This window comes from Acyrthosiphon pisum, chromosome A1 (genome assembly GCF_005508785.2).
Source record: "Acyrthosiphon pisum isolate AL4f chromosome A1, pea_aphid_22Mar2018_4r6ur, whole genome shotgun sequence".
Classification (NCBI taxonomy): domain Eukaryota; kingdom Metazoa; phylum Arthropoda; class Insecta; order Hemiptera; family Aphididae; genus Acyrthosiphon; species Acyrthosiphon pisum.
In genome coordinates this window covers 150079504-150099950 of record NC_042494.1, presented here as the reverse complement: position 1 = coordinate 150099950, position 20447 = coordinate 150079504, and the positions used below count along the sequence as shown (strand labels likewise).

Here is a 20447-nt window from a genome sequence, read left to right as displayed (position 1 = left end):
CAGTGCACTCAGAAAAGATTTGCAAACTTTTGATTTTAAGGGGTTAAAATTGGCAAAAAACGTACTTATTGTGTAAATGTTATACCTAAATGGTTGCTATTGGTAGCCTATAAAAGAAATTATTTGTAGGAACAAGTATTTATTTATTATTGGTTGCCATTGGTTATTCGGGCAGATCAGGTACGAGCTTGCATAGTTGCATCAAATCGAATTTTAAATTCTGAGCGTAGCAAGGAAGCTATTGGTTTTTTTTTTTTATGTCCTATATACAAAATTTCTACCAGAAGGAGTGCTTCGATTTCAACATATAGTAGCTTATCTTTTAGAAAATTGGATCAAGATGGTACTTTAGAGAGGTCATTTATCGATTTTCTCAATATATATTAAATGCCACCGAAAAAACCACCGAAAAATTACGAAAAAACGCTAAAAATGGGATTTTAATTTCTAACGCTTTGTTTATCACCATAGAAACGAATAAAAATGATAGGTAATATTATAATATTAATTCAACTTTCATGATAAAATAAATAATAACAATATAAAATATCCAGACTGACAAACTGTCTCCGCTCAGAATCGTTTTTCTTATACAATGATATTATATCATTGAATTCAAGTCTAATACAATCTATTATGTAATGACTCACTTGTAATCTACTGTACAGCAGAGCGACATCCACTTGCCTGCTTTTTTAAACATTACCTACCAAGGTGGTTAAGTTGCACTTACTGCAATGAGTAACACCCAAAAAAGTTGAATAATCATAATTTATTTAAAATTGGCCATTTTTAGGGGCAACAACGTGCACGGGATCAGCTAGTAGGCTATAAATAAAACTAAATTAGACAAAGTACTCAATATATTATTGTAATTAAATGGAATTATACTATACTCTAGTATAATACTCAGTGGCGTGCTCAGGGGGGGAGGTTAGGGGTTATACCCCCCCCCCTATTGTCTTTTTTTGCCAACCTACAGAAAACCACTTATTAGTTATTACAGCTGTTTAGAGTCATTAATTTTTTATTAGTTATAAATTTTATTCGTTGAGTCAATAAGCTTGAAATTTAATACGAGGCTTTTAATATATTCTTACAATAGCAGTTGAAAAATATATTAATACAGTCACAATTTTTATTTGTTTGGTCAAAAAGCATGAAAATATAATACACGGCCCCTAATATATTTTTACAATACCAGTTGAAAAATATTAAAAATACATATGCACAATTTTTTTTATAAATATTTAAAGTTTTAATTTTGACAAAATTTATCAAACTTAAAATTTAAAACTTATCCGCTTATCCGGAGATAAGATAAGCACTTATCCGCTTTTTTTTATTTATTTAAAAAAAAAAAATGGTGTCCCCACATTTAAAATTCCTGGGCGCGCCACTGTATAGGTAGTACATTTTTAAATATTTTAAATACAATTAAAGACTTTTTGAGCGACTACCATAGACCATTAAAATAATTTTTATATTTTCTTAACATTTCGGGGAGTGGAGACCCCCCGTCTGCACCCCCCCCCTGGCTACACCTGCTATAGTCTATAGTCTACAGCCTATAGGTAATATAATATTGAACAAAAAATTAAAATTTAAACATAATTAATTTCAGCGGGCTGCCGGCAAATGATAATGTAATTTTTTATTTATTCCAAGCCGAACGGATAGGATATTTTTATTCCATGATACTGATATAAAGTGGGTCATACACGAAACGATCCGTCGTCAAACTTGTCGTCAAACCACGATTAAAGATAGTACTATCTTTAATCGTGCGTCAAACCAATCGGCCGATTCGTTGTCAAATCTGACGCAGTCCACAACACAGATATATACAATAAAGTTATTGTATATATCTGTGGTCCACACACGTCATAGACCCTTATACTTAAAGACGGAACATGTAGTAGTTACTCATGTTGACGATACGCTGCGTCCCACGAAGCACCGAAGCACATCACACATCCGCACTAGCGATGCACGATAAAAATCCATATCAATATATTGTACAAATATTGTACGATTGCCAATATTATCACAATAGTTATTCTACTAGTGTAGTAGTCCGTGGTGTGGACATTTAAAAAAATAATTTAGTTTCGAAGAATGGGCAACACTGCATCTCAACTCCTCATGACCATTATGGTATGATACCACCACACCCAGTCAGGGTAGGATGTTCCGTCTATAATAGTATAATAGAATTATTGGTATTTTACCATGGTAAACGTTTAGAACGTCTTTGATATTTAACAGCCGATTGTACACTACTACACTATCAATCTTTCTTATCTTTTTATTCATAAATCACTATTATACTAAACGACAGAGGTCATTTTCTAATTTTCGTAAAGCAATTTGCTAAACGCTAAACTTCATTATTTTTGATTTCTTCTTTTATAGAACACGTAATTTATCATAACTGTAAGTAATATTATTTTAGCTTGTAACATTAAACTGATAAATATAAACATTGTGTTTCAATTCTAGAAATAATGGCTTCATTCCTGCGATCCACCAAATTAGTTGCTAAGCTCACACAGGGACCGACTAAATGCTTTTCAAGAAATTATGCTGATCAAATGAACTTCACATTTGCTGCCGCCAATCAAGTATGTTCGATAGTACTCTAGTAAATGTTATACTTTTAATGTGTATTCGATATTTATATGTATGTATGTTTGATAAGAGTTCATCATTAAATTAGAAATATAAAACAGTTTTATTGCATTTTTTTTAGATTTTTTATGCCAACAAAAATATCAAGCAAGTTGATGTACCATCTTTCAGTGGTTCATTTGGTATCTTACCAAATCATGTACCCACATTGGCTGTTCTCCGCCCTGGAATTGTAACGGTATATGAAGATGAAGGAACATCAAAAAAAATATTTGTTTCTAGTGGAACGGTAATTAAATACCTTTGTGGCTTTACCTAATACTTATGTAATAATTAAATATGTTGATTTTTAGATAACTGTAAATGAGGATTCTAGTGTTCAAGTTTTGGCTGAAGAAGCTCACCCGATTGAAGATATTGATGGATCAGCCGCACGTCAAGTACTACAAGAGGCTCAAAGTCAACTCTCAACTGCATCAGGTGATGTTGCCAAGGCAGAAGCTGCAATTGCTGTTGAAGTAGCTGAAGCACTTGTTTTAGCAGCAGGAAACTAATACTGAACGTAAACTATGTATTATAATATTAGTATGGAAATTTGTTTAAAAATTTTGTCATACTCAATTAGGTTTATCAAATTAAATTGAATTTCTACATGTTCCGTTATGTTTGCTGGTTTTTAAAATTTAAAATTATAATTATTCTCATCAGTATCCAATAAAAAAAATTCCATAATTATCTGAGTTTTAGTTTTTAGTTTTGGCTAACAATATTTTAATTTAGTGATGTTCCATTAAGTATTATTAAATAATATACAATATTATATTTACATAATAAAATATTGAAATATATTATTGTTTAAACAATCATTTCATATTTTAATCAAATTGTAAAAATCTTTGATTTATTATTAATTCATTCTAGGGCTAAAATTAAAATAATAAATTATGATATGTGTAGCAAGTAGCAAAGTTAAATTACTGATGTGTTTTTAAACTACTAACCCAGTAATTCAAGTCATAGGCCAACGACTGAAATTAAAATATATTTAAATCATATTATGCATTTATGATTTATATTTCACATTTGATACTTGAATATTTCTATAGATAATATTGTAAATAGTATCACTGCAATAAGTTCAGAGCACTTAGTATTGTAGATAATAGATATGTAGTATGAAATAGAATACAAATTACATACATACAATTTTTATGTAACTTTATTTAACTAAATAATATGGATTAGGTATGATCGTTAAATTACAAATTCTATTAGTTGTTACGTCTTGTTAATTATTATCATTGAAATTTATAATAATTTCCAAGACTAATTAAGGCTGTACTACCTACTAGGCAAATTGTGTTATTACATCATAAAATAACTAAATTTACTGTTGGAGCTTAACATGTCCACATTTAACCTTATTTAGTAGACTAAATAAGTTTCAAGAATTAAAATAATCAATATTTTAAAATTAATGTTATGCATCAATACATTTTATTTTATTTTAAACCACTTGTACTGACTACTGGCTTACACTTACATTAAATTTTCTATTAAGTACTTTTAAAATAAAGACTGGTATTATGTTATATTGTACATGAGAATTATGAAAATAAGAAATATTGGGGAAATATTTACTTGAATCTTATTTTTTTAATCAGAAAATTTAATTTTGTCATGAAAATTATCAACAAGTTATTTGTTAGTTTTTATGATTAAGTTTTTAGGTTTATTACAGAATATAATGTTGAAATTGAAACTTAAAAAAAAATTTTTTGGGTTCACGGCTCTTCCGACCTTAAAAACAATAAAAACGGTTCCCATACTAATGCTGGTAACAATAAAATGAATACATTTTTATTTTCTACTGTGGACGTGGCTTAATTATTACTAGCACACCCCTAGAATGGAAAATTCCTGGTATAGAATATATAGTTGATACAGAATGTCTGATTGTACATATTGTTTCTACAATTTTCAAAACTCAAGTATGTTGAAAGTAATTCCAATAAGATCAACTAACTACTTATGGTAGGATGATCAGATTACAGTTTATGAAATCCGGGACACCAAAATTGAATTGTTCATTTTAAAAATGGGTAATTATTAAGTATCTATATAGTATATTTGGGAAATCTTGTATTAAATTGATAGGCCTTAGGTATTAAAATTAAACATCTTATGTATTTTAATATTGAAAACGAAATTGAATGTCTTAATATTGAGTTTATTTTAGATAAAAGAAACAACTTTTTTTCTATTTATTTATCTGAAAAAGCATAGTGTTGAATTTACAAAAATATATAACTACAATTTACCATTTTGTAAGTCAATTTTTGGTAGCAAATGTTTAAAACTTGTTAGTAAGATCTAAATAAGACAAGACAAGGAATTTAAACTTTTTTCAAAATCGACATCTCATAATTAGATCATGTTTAGTATGTTGGAATGAAAAAAGACCTGTTTGGAATAAATAACAATCAATTTCAAATCCCTTTTGGCTTTTAGTGTTATCTTACTGACTTAGCATATATTAATACCGAGTAGTAAATGTCCTATTCTTTGGGTGGAGATTGACCAAATAACAAAGATTTCCAACAATTTGGAATGACATAATTTTAATATTCAACATGTGTATTGTAATAAATCATTCTGAAACATAATCAAGCACTTCATCTTTAGGTGACATTATTTTTAAGTCTTAAAATATTTTTAAATAATAAAAGTATAATTGAATAATTCTTCAATATTTCCAATACATAATAATAATTCCAGAACTAAAATTACTATAAAAAATCATAATTCTACTTAATACATTTCTAATATCCAAGACACGTGTGTATGCAATTCGAAAATTGCCTATTATGAATTCCTTAAAAAAAAGCAATACAATTAAAAGATAATTCTTGCACATGTATTTATGTATTAAGTAGGTATTAACTATTAAAGTTATTGATTAAAGAAAGTGCAGGCTTGGCCGTAATGTAGATATAACTACTTTGATAGGCAGACATTTTTTGGGTAGGTGGTCTGGGACTTTGCCCATTTTTCACGGCTAGGTTTTGTTGGATATTATTAATTTTTACTGGCTCCAGCATAGTCTTAGATAGTGAGCGTTAAATACTTCATTACAATATAAAAAAACCTGGGCAAGTTGCAAGTGGGTACCGCTCCGCTGTACAGTAGCCAGTAGGTGTCAAGTGGCTCACTATAATAGATGTATTAAATTTGAACTCATTGATATGTCATCATATACGAAAAACGATTCTGAGTGGAGATGGTCAGCCTTTGTCAAATATATTTCATGATAATATGTTTTTTAGGGTTCCGTACGGTAAAACGGGACCCTTTTACTAAGGCTCTGCTGTCCGTCCGTCCATCTGTCACCAGGCTGTATCTCATGGACCATGAAAGTTAGAAAGTTGAAACTTTCAGAGATTATGTATTTCTGGTGCCACTATAACAACAAATACTAAAAATCCTAGAATATATAATATAAGCAGTGTTGCCAATATGTTTATAGCTTATGATGGTACGGAACCCTTCGTACACGAGTCCAACTCACACTTGGCCGGTTTTTTTTTTTTAATATTATCATTAAAGTAAGTTATTTTACTATTATAGTACCTACTCTGTATTATGAAAGGTTGATTTAATATTTGTCTAAAACATTTCATTTATTCATTATAATATTAAATAATATTTATACCACATTGTATTATTGTTATTCATTTTTTGAGTCAATCCTTACCAAAGTAAAAATCTAGGAAAAAAACCTAGGAAAAAAAGCTCTGGAATAAAAAGCCCCGTTATAGGAAAAAAAGCACCTTACCAATAAACATTTAACATTCAATGATTTTGCTCTAATTATTGATATTATTATTTATTTTAGCATATAATGTGTAGTCTTGCTTTAAATAAGTTTAATATAATATTAGTCATTTTTGTACTTTTACATTATATTATTTTATAACAATAGGTAAGTACCAATAGTGTACCTATGGTTTCCCCTCCCCCAGTAGATATGCCACTGAACTACATTAAACATAGTTTTTCATTTGCTATAATCACATAATATATTTATATGACTGTATATAATATTATTAAAACTTGAAAACCATGTGAAATTGAAATAAAAATGTAGAATAGGATAATTATTTTAGCGGTATTTTTCACGGCTAATTCAAAATCCAAGTATAAACTTTTTGGAGCTGGATACATATCGTGGGTTTGACATTTGCTCATATGTAACTTGACTTTTGCGCCCAAGAATACAATTTAGGTAAGTACAGCTGTAACAAATAATGATTCACATGCATAGGCATGCGGCCAGGGTGTGCAAGCAGGTGTGCCGTGGTACACCCCATGGCTGTGTTGGGTAAAACAATTCTACTATTACCAATTACCTATTCCAGTTTATATGGATTTTATCTATAACTAAATATATTATATTCATGAATTTCATTAAATATACACAATACACTCATTGAATTTTCTATTATTTAGGAATGAAGATGATATTGTAGTATTAACAAATATTATAAAAATAATAAAATTTCACAATAAAAAAAATAATCATGCACTATGATTAAGTAACAATGTAATCATTATCCACGCTTAATTTCACTTTCATTATTTTTTATTATTTTTAACATCAATAGTACTTCATCTCAAATCTCAATCCCTAAGTAATGACAAATTCAATGAGTGTTCCTATATTTAATGAAATTCATGAATATTTAGCTATAGATAAAATCCATATAAACTGGAATCATCGGTTAACCGTAGAATGGTTTTGCCCAATGTTCTCTGGATTATGACAATTTGCACGATTTTTATTAATTCTGGGGCTTTGAGTTTGTTTAGTTTACTTTAGTGTTTGAGCTACTAAATAAATACTAATGACAACCAACGAGTATGAGGCACAGAATAAACAGAAGGGATTTAAAGGGAATAGAAAGAAATTTTACATGGGCTCTTACGGGAGGTGATGAGGTATCAGGCACAGTATGAACAACAGTATGAACAAATTTAGATAACCAGTTAAATAAAACAACCACTAGTGATAAAACTTACACGGATTAATCTGTGTTTAATGTTCATAAGATCGATCGCAAATCGTAATAGTGATCATATTAATTTTTATTCCAAGGCGTGTATTTCTACTTTTACTTATAAAAAACTAAAACCCATAACTTTCTATTATTAAAAATTTGATTTTAAGTTAAGTGATGTAATGATTTTTTTTTAATATCCTAATGTAGGCATATTATTTTTTATTATGAAAAGATATTTATAAAAATATAATGAAATATACTTATTTTTCTAATAATAAGTAATCTATTTGTCGAACATATAACAATGTACTTGACACAAGTAGGTACAAATTTACTGGTACAAGGGTAGATATTAACCAATAAGAGTTCCCATACCAAATTCATACGCACGCCTGTGAACACAATATGACGTGACAAGTATCACTTATTCACTTATCTGTTAAAAGTACCAACGATATCCAATTTGTTACTAGAAATCTTGTCGAAGGTGAAGATCGTAGCATTTTTTCTACAAAAATAATTATGAAACGCACATCATTGGAAAATCAGTACATTCGTCGTTCTGGCCGTTCTGCTCAGAATCTAAAATGACATAGTTTTGATATGAATGACCTATTTTGAAAATAATAAATAATAGGTAGATAGGTATATACATTATACCTATAAAAAACGTAAAACAGTTTAAATATAATAATAAGTATTTTACTTTAGAGGATATTGGCGATGACGTTTGAATATTTGAATGGATTCAATAAAAATGATAGTTTGTTCATTTTGGGAGTTAAATATTTTTTATTTCCATAGACCAAAGTTAAATTTTCTTCACTACAATATAATCTAAAAATAATAAAACACCTAAAACAAACCGGCATTATTAGTAGGTGTCCCAACAGTCGAAGGTCGTGTATTACACGTCATTTTCATTTTTAATAGTAAGTTTTAAGCAAGGTTTTTTGACGGGAATAAGACACAAGTAATTATAATATACTAATAGGATGTTTTGGACAATACTTTCATCGGTGTTCGCTTGACAAAATCTATTAAAAAAAAAAAAAAACAAGTATACATTTTAATCGAAATGCGGGTTAATCGAGAGTGCCAATATCATATTCACATTATCGCGATAAAAATGTCATCATTGCAAATAATATAATAAGGCACAGTTAAATCGCTATAGAAGGATCGGACCTTCAGCTAAGTCCATCGCAGCAGTCAACGAACCGATTATCATTGGTCCAATTTGACATTCAATTACACTCCCGTATGAACGTTTTAATGTTGTATTAAGGTATTAATTATTGGTAAAAAAAACCTTAAAAGCTAAATCAGATTTTTTTGTCTCTCGACGCAGTGTTAAAATTGTATTTAAATGTAACTCAGATAGGTAGAAATAATGTTCGTGAAATTAAATTGCAATTATTCTGTGATTGACATTTCCGGACATTAATGTTCGTGTGATGTGATATACGTTTTAAATTTACATAAGATTTTTCTGATGTTATAATTTTTTTTATAGTCATCAAACAAATACGTATAAAATAAAATCACTAATTAGTTTAGGGATAATTTGGTCATATAGCTTATACTGTATAATATACTTCTATAACATTCAAAACCAATTAGTATAAGTAACAATTTGTGATTTACTATACAGCACCTGCAGAAACATACGGGTGGTCCACCTATCTGGACCACCTATCTCAATAAGAGAGTAATTTTAAGGATATCGTGTATAAAATGGTGGCGCGAAATTTTCGGGAAAATTTTCGTCAGGAATAATTCTTGCGTGCGCGGTCAAAAGGGGTTAAGTCAAAAATACACATTTTGAGATTTTGATGTATTTTATTTCTAATAAATATGAATTATTTTTTGGTAAAATCAGATTAAGTCAATCTTTTTTCCTCTTTAAGTTATAACACTTGGTATTTAAGAGTTATCTTAATTTAATACAATCTATATGGTATATTTGATTTAAGTCGACTTATATCAATTTGATCAATAAAATTCCAATACTATTTATGATCATTAAAGGGTTAAGTTGACTTAATAATTCTGTTAATCTAGATATAACTGATAAACTATTATGGTCAATAAGAATTAAGTCAATTTTTGTTGTTAATACTTAACAGTGTTATCATTTATCATATCCAATTTGGCGCTTAATTTTATTGTAAAACATGTGATATTATTACATAGTTTTTATCAGTTTGATTTATTAATTACAATGTTTATTATATAATTGTTTAATCCTACATATTTTTTAATTTAATTTCTTAAAATGTCGAAAAAAATTAATAGTATCCCTTCGTCGCCATGGAAAGTTGAGAAACAAAGATATTGAAGTAGAAAGAGCATATACCGAAATGTGGTTCCTATATCCAAGGAGAAAAAAAAGATCTCATTGATTTGTTACCACTCATTCCTCCACTATATCATTCCTTCTATAAGGGGTTGAAGTCTGATACTCAAATTGAAGACAATGATCCTGACTTAGAAGATATAATAGATAGTGAATAAAAGTTAATCGATTGTTTTTTAAACCTTTCTTGTTGTATAAGTTTATTGAGTTTTACCCTTTTCCTACCTACACAGTATTTGAAAGAAATGAAAATTTTTCATTTTTTAAATATTTTTTAAAAAGAAAGTTTTTTAGTTTGATTTTATTTGTTATTTTTCAAAATGTTTTTAAAAGAAAGTTTTTAAGTTTTATTTTTATCTTTTTCGTTTTTTAAATGCTTTAAAAAAAGAATGTTTATGTTTTATTTTAGTTTTTGAGATTGAAAAATATATTATTATATTGAATAATGAATGCATTTATTTATTGTACCCATATAAATTATATACCTATTATTCTAAATTAAAAAATAATATAATATAGCTATTATTATAAAATTATGTATTTAAGTCAATAATAGTTACAATAATTTAGGTAAGAAGGAATTAAGTCTTGATCAAAATGTGTTAAGTCATTTGTAGAACTATAACTGCGGGGTTAAGTCACTAAAATCAAATAAAAAAATATTTTTGAAGGCTTATATAATTCAAATTGTATATTCCAATTTACTCTAAAGCCATAAATCAATAAAAATCTTAATTATTTTAAAATCTCTATTAACAACGAATTTTCAAATCTTTTGATAAACGTATTCAAAATGTGTATTTTTGACTTAACCCCTTTTGCCCGCGCACGGAAGAATTAAATTCAGGAAAATATTTGTCAGGAATGCTTTTATGACAGGAACAAATATTATCTGGAAAATAAATATTAGGAAAATATTTTAGAGGAAAATTATGCTTAGGAATTTACAATAAGAAATAAGAAATTAAGATTTAATAAGAAATTATTATTGGTACTTATATGTAAGTACATAATATATTATTATATTTTGTAATGTGTCAATGGGGGGGGTTGAACCCCCCCCTCCCGTGAGCACGCCCCTGTGATACATATTACATAATTATAAATACATTTAATCATGTAGCACAAACTACAAAATTTGTATTTAATGTATTTAATGTAGGCATCAAGAAGTAGCCTATACAGTACTCCTACTTCACTGATGTTTCCCGGTTTTTAAATTCCTGTGTTTTATTTTCCGGTATAAATATTTTCCTGATTTATAAATTCCTATAAATTATTTTCCCGTTTTTTATTTTCCTGTGTTTTAAATTCTTACGAAATAATTTCTCGAATTTTATTTTTCTGATTTATAATTTACTGGTAAGGTTTTTCCCTTGTAATATTTTCCTGGTTATTATTTTCCTACAAATTATTTTTCCTGTTATTTATTTTCGTACATATATTTTCCTGTATTTTATAGCCCCTCGTATAAAATGCATCATTACATTTTTTGAAATATTAATAAAAGTTCCTCTGTATAAATTATTAGATATTTCTATTTAGTTATTTCAGTTATTTAGTAATTTTGAATGTTAAAAATGAATACCTATACGTTACCAGCCTACCATATGATAAACCACTGTGTATGTATTTACGTATTAATGTGCAAGCTTAAATATTTAATACCTATATGGTGTAGTATTTGGTAACTCATAACAATAACTCATCAATGTTTGACAGTTGGTATTCTAAAATCTAAATCCAGTTATTTATTCAATCCGTGGTCTAACTTTCTTAATATTTTTGGAATAAGTTCTGAAACTTAAATTCACTATTAAATTTTAATTTTAACTAAACTAATTTAACTTTGATTACCAGCTACTATACGTGAGATTCCAATATTCCATAACAATAATTAATATTTTTGAACATAAAATAGCAAATTAAATTGAATCTGTTGCTCAACCAAGTATATAATTTATAATAGCTTATTGAAGACCAATAATGATTCTAAAAAAATGTCTCTGCATTTGTATTTGTATTTGTCCATTGAAATTAATTTATCACCGGCATTGCCTTTTTTTTGGATGTCTACAACTGCAGTGTTAGAGAAAAAAAACATAGATATAATATCATAATATTAAATTTTAAAATAAAATTGTCTATTACAATTAGCAATCATATATTTATATATTTAAAAATAATCGGAAACTATCAAAACGCTAAACAGCTGAGTCAATGGTTATAGTGGTTAGCAATAAACGCCGCAATGACTTAACAGTTCAAATTTATGAAGAAGGTAGTTTTTATATTCTTCCTCAAGATATTTTTTTATTATTATTAATCTACCAACAGCTAAACCACAAGATGTGAAAAACTAATTATCATGATAAAAAATAGTTAATTAAAATATTTTATCGCTAATATTATAATATAGTTTATAAGTAAAAATTGCAATAAATGTTATTAATTATTATACTATTGACACAATGTCGTTTATCTAGCATACAATTAGAAATTATCTTCATAAATTTGATTATATATGTGCGTTAAGCGTTGTATGCTAATATGCTATTATTAATAATTACATTTTTTATAAGACCACTAAATATTTGTACGCACAGGTACATATGACGATATTTAATGAAATGATATCCAATCATCATACTTGGGAGTTGGGACTAAGCATGAATGACTTAATATAATAATATCCAATCGAAATTTCTATGTTGTCGTTGTCAATTAATATTAATACTGGTATACCTATTATATTGTTACATGACACTAACGAACTATCAATAATCGTTTGGATAGGTTTTTTTTTATTTAGGTACCTACCTTATACAAGTATTTAAACGATAAGGTAGACTCTTCAATGGATTTTAAATTAGTTCATCTGAATTGTATTGATATGAGGCCAAGTCAAAAAAAATACATTTAAAAAAAATTTGAACTACTAGGTATATAAAAAACTCAAACCGTTTGATGTATTTCAATGTTTTAACTACACATCGCACTGTCAATACAATGAGGCCATAACTCAAAAAAAGCAAATGTTCATATCAATATAAAATTTAGAATAAAATGACAATAACAAAAATAATGTAAAAGATAGATACATATTAATAATTTTGTTGTGGTTATAATCAAGTGATTTTTATTTTTGTAAATATCTTTACTTTTGTATAATTTGAACTTAAAAGAACAAAAGTTAAAATTTTTCTAGTTTATTTACCTACACTGCCTTATTAATTGATTTTAATATTATTTTGGCCGTAAAAAAAATGAACGAAGTATTAAAAATTATTATTTAATTAATATAATAATATTGTTAAATATATTGATGTTGATCTAAAAAATACTTAAACTTCAAAATAAAATAATAACATAATATAATATTTAGTTTATAAAAATCAGTATCTTGAATGTTTGATTATTTTTACAAATATTGACATTGAATTATAACAATTTGTATATTAAATTATTATTATTACAAAATAATATTTAAATTTTAAATTTAAAAAAAAATAAAATATCACTTTTTGTATTAAAATAAAAATGTAAATAACATCTCTTCTGTCTTTTATTTTCCTTATTTTTCAAAATAAATAATTTGTCTTTAATTTATCAATATTTTCTACTGTGGTTGGGAATTAATCATCATAGAGAGTAAAATTAATATTTTTACTTGTAGAAGTCTATTAAAAAATATTTTAATAATGCAAACATTTTGAAACAGTATGATGATGTCAATTTAATAAATCAATACAGTAATACACCATGAACATAAAAATCATAAATTTTTAGTTGTGGCCTTCTTGTATTGACAGTGCGACATATTAATAAATATAGATCAGATTTAGTAATTTAGAAGATTTTTAGTTCCTTGTTATTTCATCAATGAAATTCACTCTTAAATATATTTGGTATTATTAGCAACTCAGACAACAAATTAGGGAAAATATATAATGTATAGTCGTATAGAAAATATATTTTAAGAATTAGGAACAAACAAAGTATTAGTTTGGCTTAAAAAGATTGGGTTTTATTGCTTTTTAGTATTTTTATCTTCGTTATTTGATATATATCAGTTCATTTCATTTTTATTTGACATTCTCCATTATTCTGTTATATAATTAGGTTAATTTCAAAATAAATTAAGAATGCAAGCAATTGATATATTTGATTCACTTACACAAAAAACTTTTATACAGTTGTACCAGTATATGACATGGTATCGACGACTTTTAGATTTTGCATTACCCGGCACTTACCCGGTATCCGGCAATTCAAATTCCTACGTCCAAGTACTTAAATATTCAATTCTATAAGTCATCAACATGATAATAATTCCACTTAATAATCCAATTAATTAAAAAAAAGTGATATTTATTATACATATAATATGATTAGATTGCATAGTTAGTACAAATATTTTAATAATTGAGAAACAATACTCGTTCGAATTTCGAATTAGGTACACCAACGTTTTCAAAAAAAACTATCCACTAAATAATGTACAGTAAAGAAAGAAGGCGGTGGGTTGTCATTTGAAAAATAGAATTTTGTATCGCCACAGGAAGCTCTTCAAGTAATACAAAAAAATTGAAGAATTTTAAGAAATGGTATAGGTACTTCGAGTATATTCGAAATTCCAAAAATCAGAATTCAATAAATGTATTGTTAAAAGGTAACATGGGGTGTGATTATGCTTGGTGAATTATCCTGTATATTTATACATATATTATAAGTATATCAGTATATGTATAAACAATGATTTTCTGTAGGTAATTATAGGTTCCCATTATAGATAATTATCAAAATAGTTGTATTTCGTGAAAATCATAGCATGTTATGATGAGTTTAACTTTTTAACCATCATATATGTATATATATATTTTTTATAATAATTAAAAATATAACAGGCGTTTTATTTATGCTTTAACCATTAATGGTCACTGATAATTAACTAATAAATATGCGTATAATCACGTGAATATAGTATAATATGATGACCCAATCAAAATAACCTGAATTTGTCGTTAGCACACATACACAGTTTGTATATCTATACACTATGATCTCGTTATGGATTGTGGTTAGCTAGAGTTTCCTGGTACCGGTTTTTCATAATGATGAACACACTTACATACGTACACTCAGGTCTCATACCAGTGACATAATTAATATAAAGCCACTCACGCTTGCACTAGCTACAAAGAAAGTAGTCGTGTGTGCGTACCAGAAGTCTTATTTGAATTTCGTATTTGATAACAGCAACAACTCGAAACGCAACGTTCATTTTTCCCGAGAGAAAATCATAAAAATAATAATTTCGAATACACATTTATAATATTATACCTTACACAGTGTCTCTATTTTAAATTAAATATGCGTGGAAATTATTCTTCGATGGTTTTCCTACTTTTTGCAATTGGATTTCAAGATATTTTCTGTCAAAAACAAGAAGTGAGTATTTTCATAATTATTTATCATACTTTATGTTACTACTAACTTCGATCATTAACTAAAATGTATTTATTCATGCAAAGCCATCAGGAAAATGTAGAGCTCCCGATAAGGCACCTTTAAATCTCGAAATAATAATTAATACATGCCAAGAAGAAATCAAATCCGCATTACTTCAAGGTAAAGTTAAACAATCAAGTTCGCTGGCTGAACTGTTTTTGAGTTTAAATGAATTTACAGAAGCCTTAGATATTTTAAATGATGGCAATGTGGAACAAAATACGCCAAACTATAGCAGTAGATCAAAAAGAGAGGCCGAAGAAGATTTGACAAACGAAGAACGTAGAGTTGCAGGGGTAAGATAATCATATTGTTTTACTTTTTAATTAAACTATTATATCAACTGTAACCCTCGAATAAATTAGTGTTAGTAAATGTTTTAAATTTTCACGAAAGCACATTATTACTTAATTCATTTAAATCATAAGAATTTAAGATACATTTAAAGTGTAGTGATTAATTTATATCTAATTTTATTTTACAATAATGAATAAGTATATTTTTAATACTTCAAAGAGATTATAATTAATAATTTAAATATTTGCAAACAATTGCCCATAAACATATACCTATTATTTGTTTTAAGTTTTACCTTTAATAAATTGAACGTTTTAAAAATAATTTCTCCATTATAAATGGTCCTATAAACATTTCGCAAAAAACTTATCTATAAGTACTAAGTTGACATTTTCAGTTTAGATCAGCGGAATGGTGTGGTACCCTAAAAATGTTGGATTACTTCTGAGATCATCTAAATTTTATGAATTAAAACAAATTAACTACTAGCAAGTTCAAATTTTGATTTTCATAGAATTTATCAAAAAAACATATCCGCTTAGAGCAATATGAAATTTAAAACGTATGCCGTCATTTGAAATAATTAAGATACTTAAATATTATTATAACAAAAAAAATTGTGTTGTACTAACTTCCAATGAAGCAAAAAAAATAAAAATATGTATATTTCATTTTTTATGAAGAAAGATATGTTATTTCCAATTTGTGTAGGTACACTAAATTCAATAAGTAATACGTTTAAAAATTATTCTCATAATTCTAGATAGTTTTCTTATTTTAAGTACTACTATAGGTACAATTTTCTCAACTTACAGTGTACCACAGCCGTATACGTACATATTAAATATGTATATATAAAATTGAATAAAAACAAAATTTAGAAATTCATTACATTACCCAATAGTAAAGAACCGGAAGCAAATTGCACCCGTGTTAAATGTTGTATACATACTTGTATATACTTTTATGAGTATTATTATAAAAGCCGCTTTATACTCGTGCACAGTACATCCAGTATAGTATATCTAATGTGATAATAACAGTGAGTAGGTAAGTGAGCTATTAAAAAAAAAAACATTCACTTGTTGCATAACTGAAACCTGTTCCGAATGGTCTGGTCATTCAATAATAAAACAAATAACCCATTGCATATTTCTGCACATAAACGTATAAATTATATTACGACTCTTCTATATAATAGTAATTATTGTTTTCAGTGTTTGCTCCAGTGCGTCTACAAGAAAGTGAAAGCAGTTGAGTAGAATATTTTTGTACAGTAACTATATATTTGTTGCGTCCATCTCAAACTGAAACTGAATGAATCGTCTGATTATTGATCTACATAATATTATACAATATTATATTATGACATAATTAATTTAGGTTGATGAAACTGGTTTTCCGGTAGTAGACGGCTTGATGAAACTGTACAACGAAGGTGTCCAGGACAGAAACTACTACATAGCTACGTTATCCGCAGTTAGGCATTGTATTTCTATCGCGCAACAGCTAAAGCAACAGCAGCCCTCCAAAAGTTTCGGTAAAAACATTTATGAAACATACCTATATAAAGTATTTTAATATAAACATTAGTTGTTATTTCATTATTTTTACAATACTAGTTACTACATGACACCGATAAAATACAATTTAATGAATTTAAAACAAGGTAGGTAAATAATGAATAATGCAGGTTGATATCTTATCCAGTTTCCAAACTATAGTAGTTAAATAATATTTTCCTATAGAATTTTACTAATACAAAAAAAACAGTAAAACATAATACAATATTCATCCTAATTCTGAATTATAATAAAAATTTACGAGCCTATTATTAGAAGGTAAATATTATACTATTATATTATAAAACATAACAATAAAACAAATATTTCCAAAAAAATCTAATATATACACGAACCAGTATAATAATAACTGTTAAAATATAACTTTACTATGCATATTAATTATTAATATGTTATTCGGTGTTTGAGTTATAACAAAAAGTGTTATTTATAATTATTGTGAACGTCAAAATTAGAGAAAGTAACAGTACCTAACATATTGAAACGTCATATTCTTTAGTCACAAAATAACTTTTGGGGGACAGAGCGGACTAAGGCGTCCGTTTGTTCGAACCTCGGTCTCGGGCGGCACTTCTCTTCGGGCAGTCACGGTGTCTGGAGAGAGAGGCCGCCATCCCCCACCCGGGCATGAAAGATACCTACGGATGCTCACTTGAAAATTCTGCCAAACTAAAACACACGTGTTCGCAAAACCTACATTACCCTCTCCCACAATTAAAAACCAACCAATGGCCAAAGTTGTCACGAGTTAATTAATAAAAAAATAAAATAAAAATAAAACTTTTATTTGTAATATTATTTTTACGTTTTGGAATTCAAAACTACATTGTAGTCAAGCGTAAACAATTTATAACGAATTTAGGTATAACATTTATACGTCATGATATTTTTTATTATCATTTACATAGTTTTTAAAATATCATTAAGTGATAGGAATAATGAATTAAATTATTTAAATTAGTTAACTGAAATGTCAGCCGGTAAATAATTGAGATTGGCTTAGCATAAAATACATATTTAATGTTTTATGAGTTGATAACTAGAGTATTATTTATTTTTAAATTTTAGATGACGGACAAACGTGTGATCTTGCATATGAAATGTTCGAATGCGTCAGTGAAAAAATCGAAGAAGTTCGTAGGAAACATTTTTTAAACTATTTATTGATACTTATAATACCTTTATTATTATTATTTTAGAACTGCGGAGTCGAAAATAAGTCAAATAACTGAAGCCAACGTCAAGTTTAAAAAGTTTTCTTTGGCTGTATCTTACATTCCAACACTGTACATAACCAACTATCTTTAAATAATTGTAATTAATTAATGTAGTCTTATTTTATTTAAATTCAAATTGATTGTAGTTGCTGTGTTAATTACCAAAAAATAAATCTTAGAGAAATTGTTAGTAAAACGTTTTATTTTGATAAAAGTTTGTTATTACGTTATCTTATACAATTACACAAAATAACGTAAATTTAGATACAAGTTAAAATATTAATTTTATTTGATACTGTGTTTTTATTATTATTATCTTTAAGGTCGTTTATCTTATTTAGTGGTTAAAAGACATCCTGGAAATATACGTTCATAAACCACACGATTTGCATATCTTAATCATTCATTCAAATCGTTGACCACTGTTACAGTCATCAATGCTCCTACATAGCCCTATTAAAACGATTTTTAAATAAAATCATTAGGAAATCGACATTTGATCGTTATAACTAAGTGTATTTGTTATCCAATACTTAAATTGAGTACATGACACATTAAAATTAGTCCTATCGTAAATTCGTATAGATCTGCCTATACCTATATTTTGGTATAGGTATACCTACTAGAAAAGTACTCGGTTAACCGGTTCTGAAAATCTTTCCTACCAAACTGAATCAATTAATTTCATAAAAAAACTAAAATTATGCTTAAAACTATAATTGGTTTAATCAGCTAAATAATGCGTTTAAAAAAAATGATAATTTTGGTATTGTATGATAGCTGTATGTGATCGTAATATGCGCTTAACTGTTATTCAAACCTATTGTTGCATACAAGGTGATTTAATAAGCATGATTATTATTTAATTGTTTTATTCAATAAAAACATCCTAGTACGTTATTCAGTTATGAAATAATATATACGTTAAATAAATTATCTTGTTTACGTCCCTATTAAATGTAAATTGGCGGGTAATAACAACAAATCCAATAGGTACATTAATACTGAGTGTAGGAGATAGCCAATTAAAAGCGAAGATAAATCATTAAATGCTTTAATTTAATGCAATTAAACGCATGTTCATGAGCTATAGCCTATACCTTGCGCGTTGAATACATTATTCGAACAATAGTAACTATATTATAACTACAACAATCATACTCATTGGCGTGCGCATGGGTAGCTGCAGTAATAAATCTTAGAACTTCAGTTTTTCGACATTAAATTAAATAATTTTGTTTTTTAACGAGAAAAGCATAATTTTTATTATTATCTTAAAAAAATAATTCAATGCGATAATACAGTATTGTCTTACACAGGGACGTACTTTGTATAAAAATAAATAATGGGTTTGGTATACATAATATTATAATATTACCTAGGGATTTAATTGGAACGAATATAAAATAAGCCAACAACAAGAATAAAATGTGAATTTTCATTAATTTTCGGCATAAACATTGCGTGTATTATACAGTGTTTAGAATTCATCGTAATATTGTAAGATGCATTTTTGTCTGTTTTCATATTTTATTCTTAAAAATAATGTAGGGCCAAATAATATAATACGTCTGACAGGCCTTCCGCGATCGCTGACCAGCTGACCGAGCCACTCCACCCCTGGACATACATCATTTACACGAACTACTATCATAGAAATATAGAATAATTAGCCAATCATGATTAAATATGTTATCCTCAATAGTGTGATAAATTCATCCACTCACTAGAAAAAAAAATTTCCTAGATATGACTCTTCCTTAAGAGGATTCGATACCGTGATTTTCTG

At 27.4% G+C, this 20447-nt stretch overlaps 2 protein-coding genes across 2 annotated transcripts; both read left to right on the top strand.

The window, feature by feature from the left end:
- The first annotated feature begins 2324 nt into the window (after nucleotides 1–2324).
- Nucleotides 2325–3591, top strand: LOC100166122 (ATP synthase subunit delta, mitochondrial). Its single transcript, NM_001293535.1, is given in 4 exon segments — nucleotides 2325–2436; nucleotides 2503–2624; nucleotides 2753–2920; nucleotides 2985–3591. Coding segments are annotated over 3 exon segments (486 nt in total). The 5' UTR covers nucleotides 2325–2436; nucleotides 2503–2507; the 3' UTR covers nucleotides 3186–3591.
- An 11658-nt stretch (nucleotides 3592–15249) lies between these two features.
- On the top strand, nucleotides 15250–19043 carry Obp4 (odorant-binding protein 4). Its single transcript, NM_001160058.1, has 7 exons — nucleotides 15250–15501; nucleotides 15585–15681; nucleotides 15742–15857; nucleotides 17076–17111; nucleotides 17242–17398; nucleotides 18510–18574; nucleotides 18641–19043. Exons 1-7 carry the CDS (start codon nucleotides 15424–15426, stop codon nucleotides 18671–18673), a joined length of 582 nt encoding a protein of 193 aa, NP_001153530.1. The 5' UTR covers nucleotides 15250–15423; the 3' UTR covers nucleotides 18674–19043.
- The last annotated feature ends 1404 nt before the right edge of the window (nucleotides 19044–20447 follow it).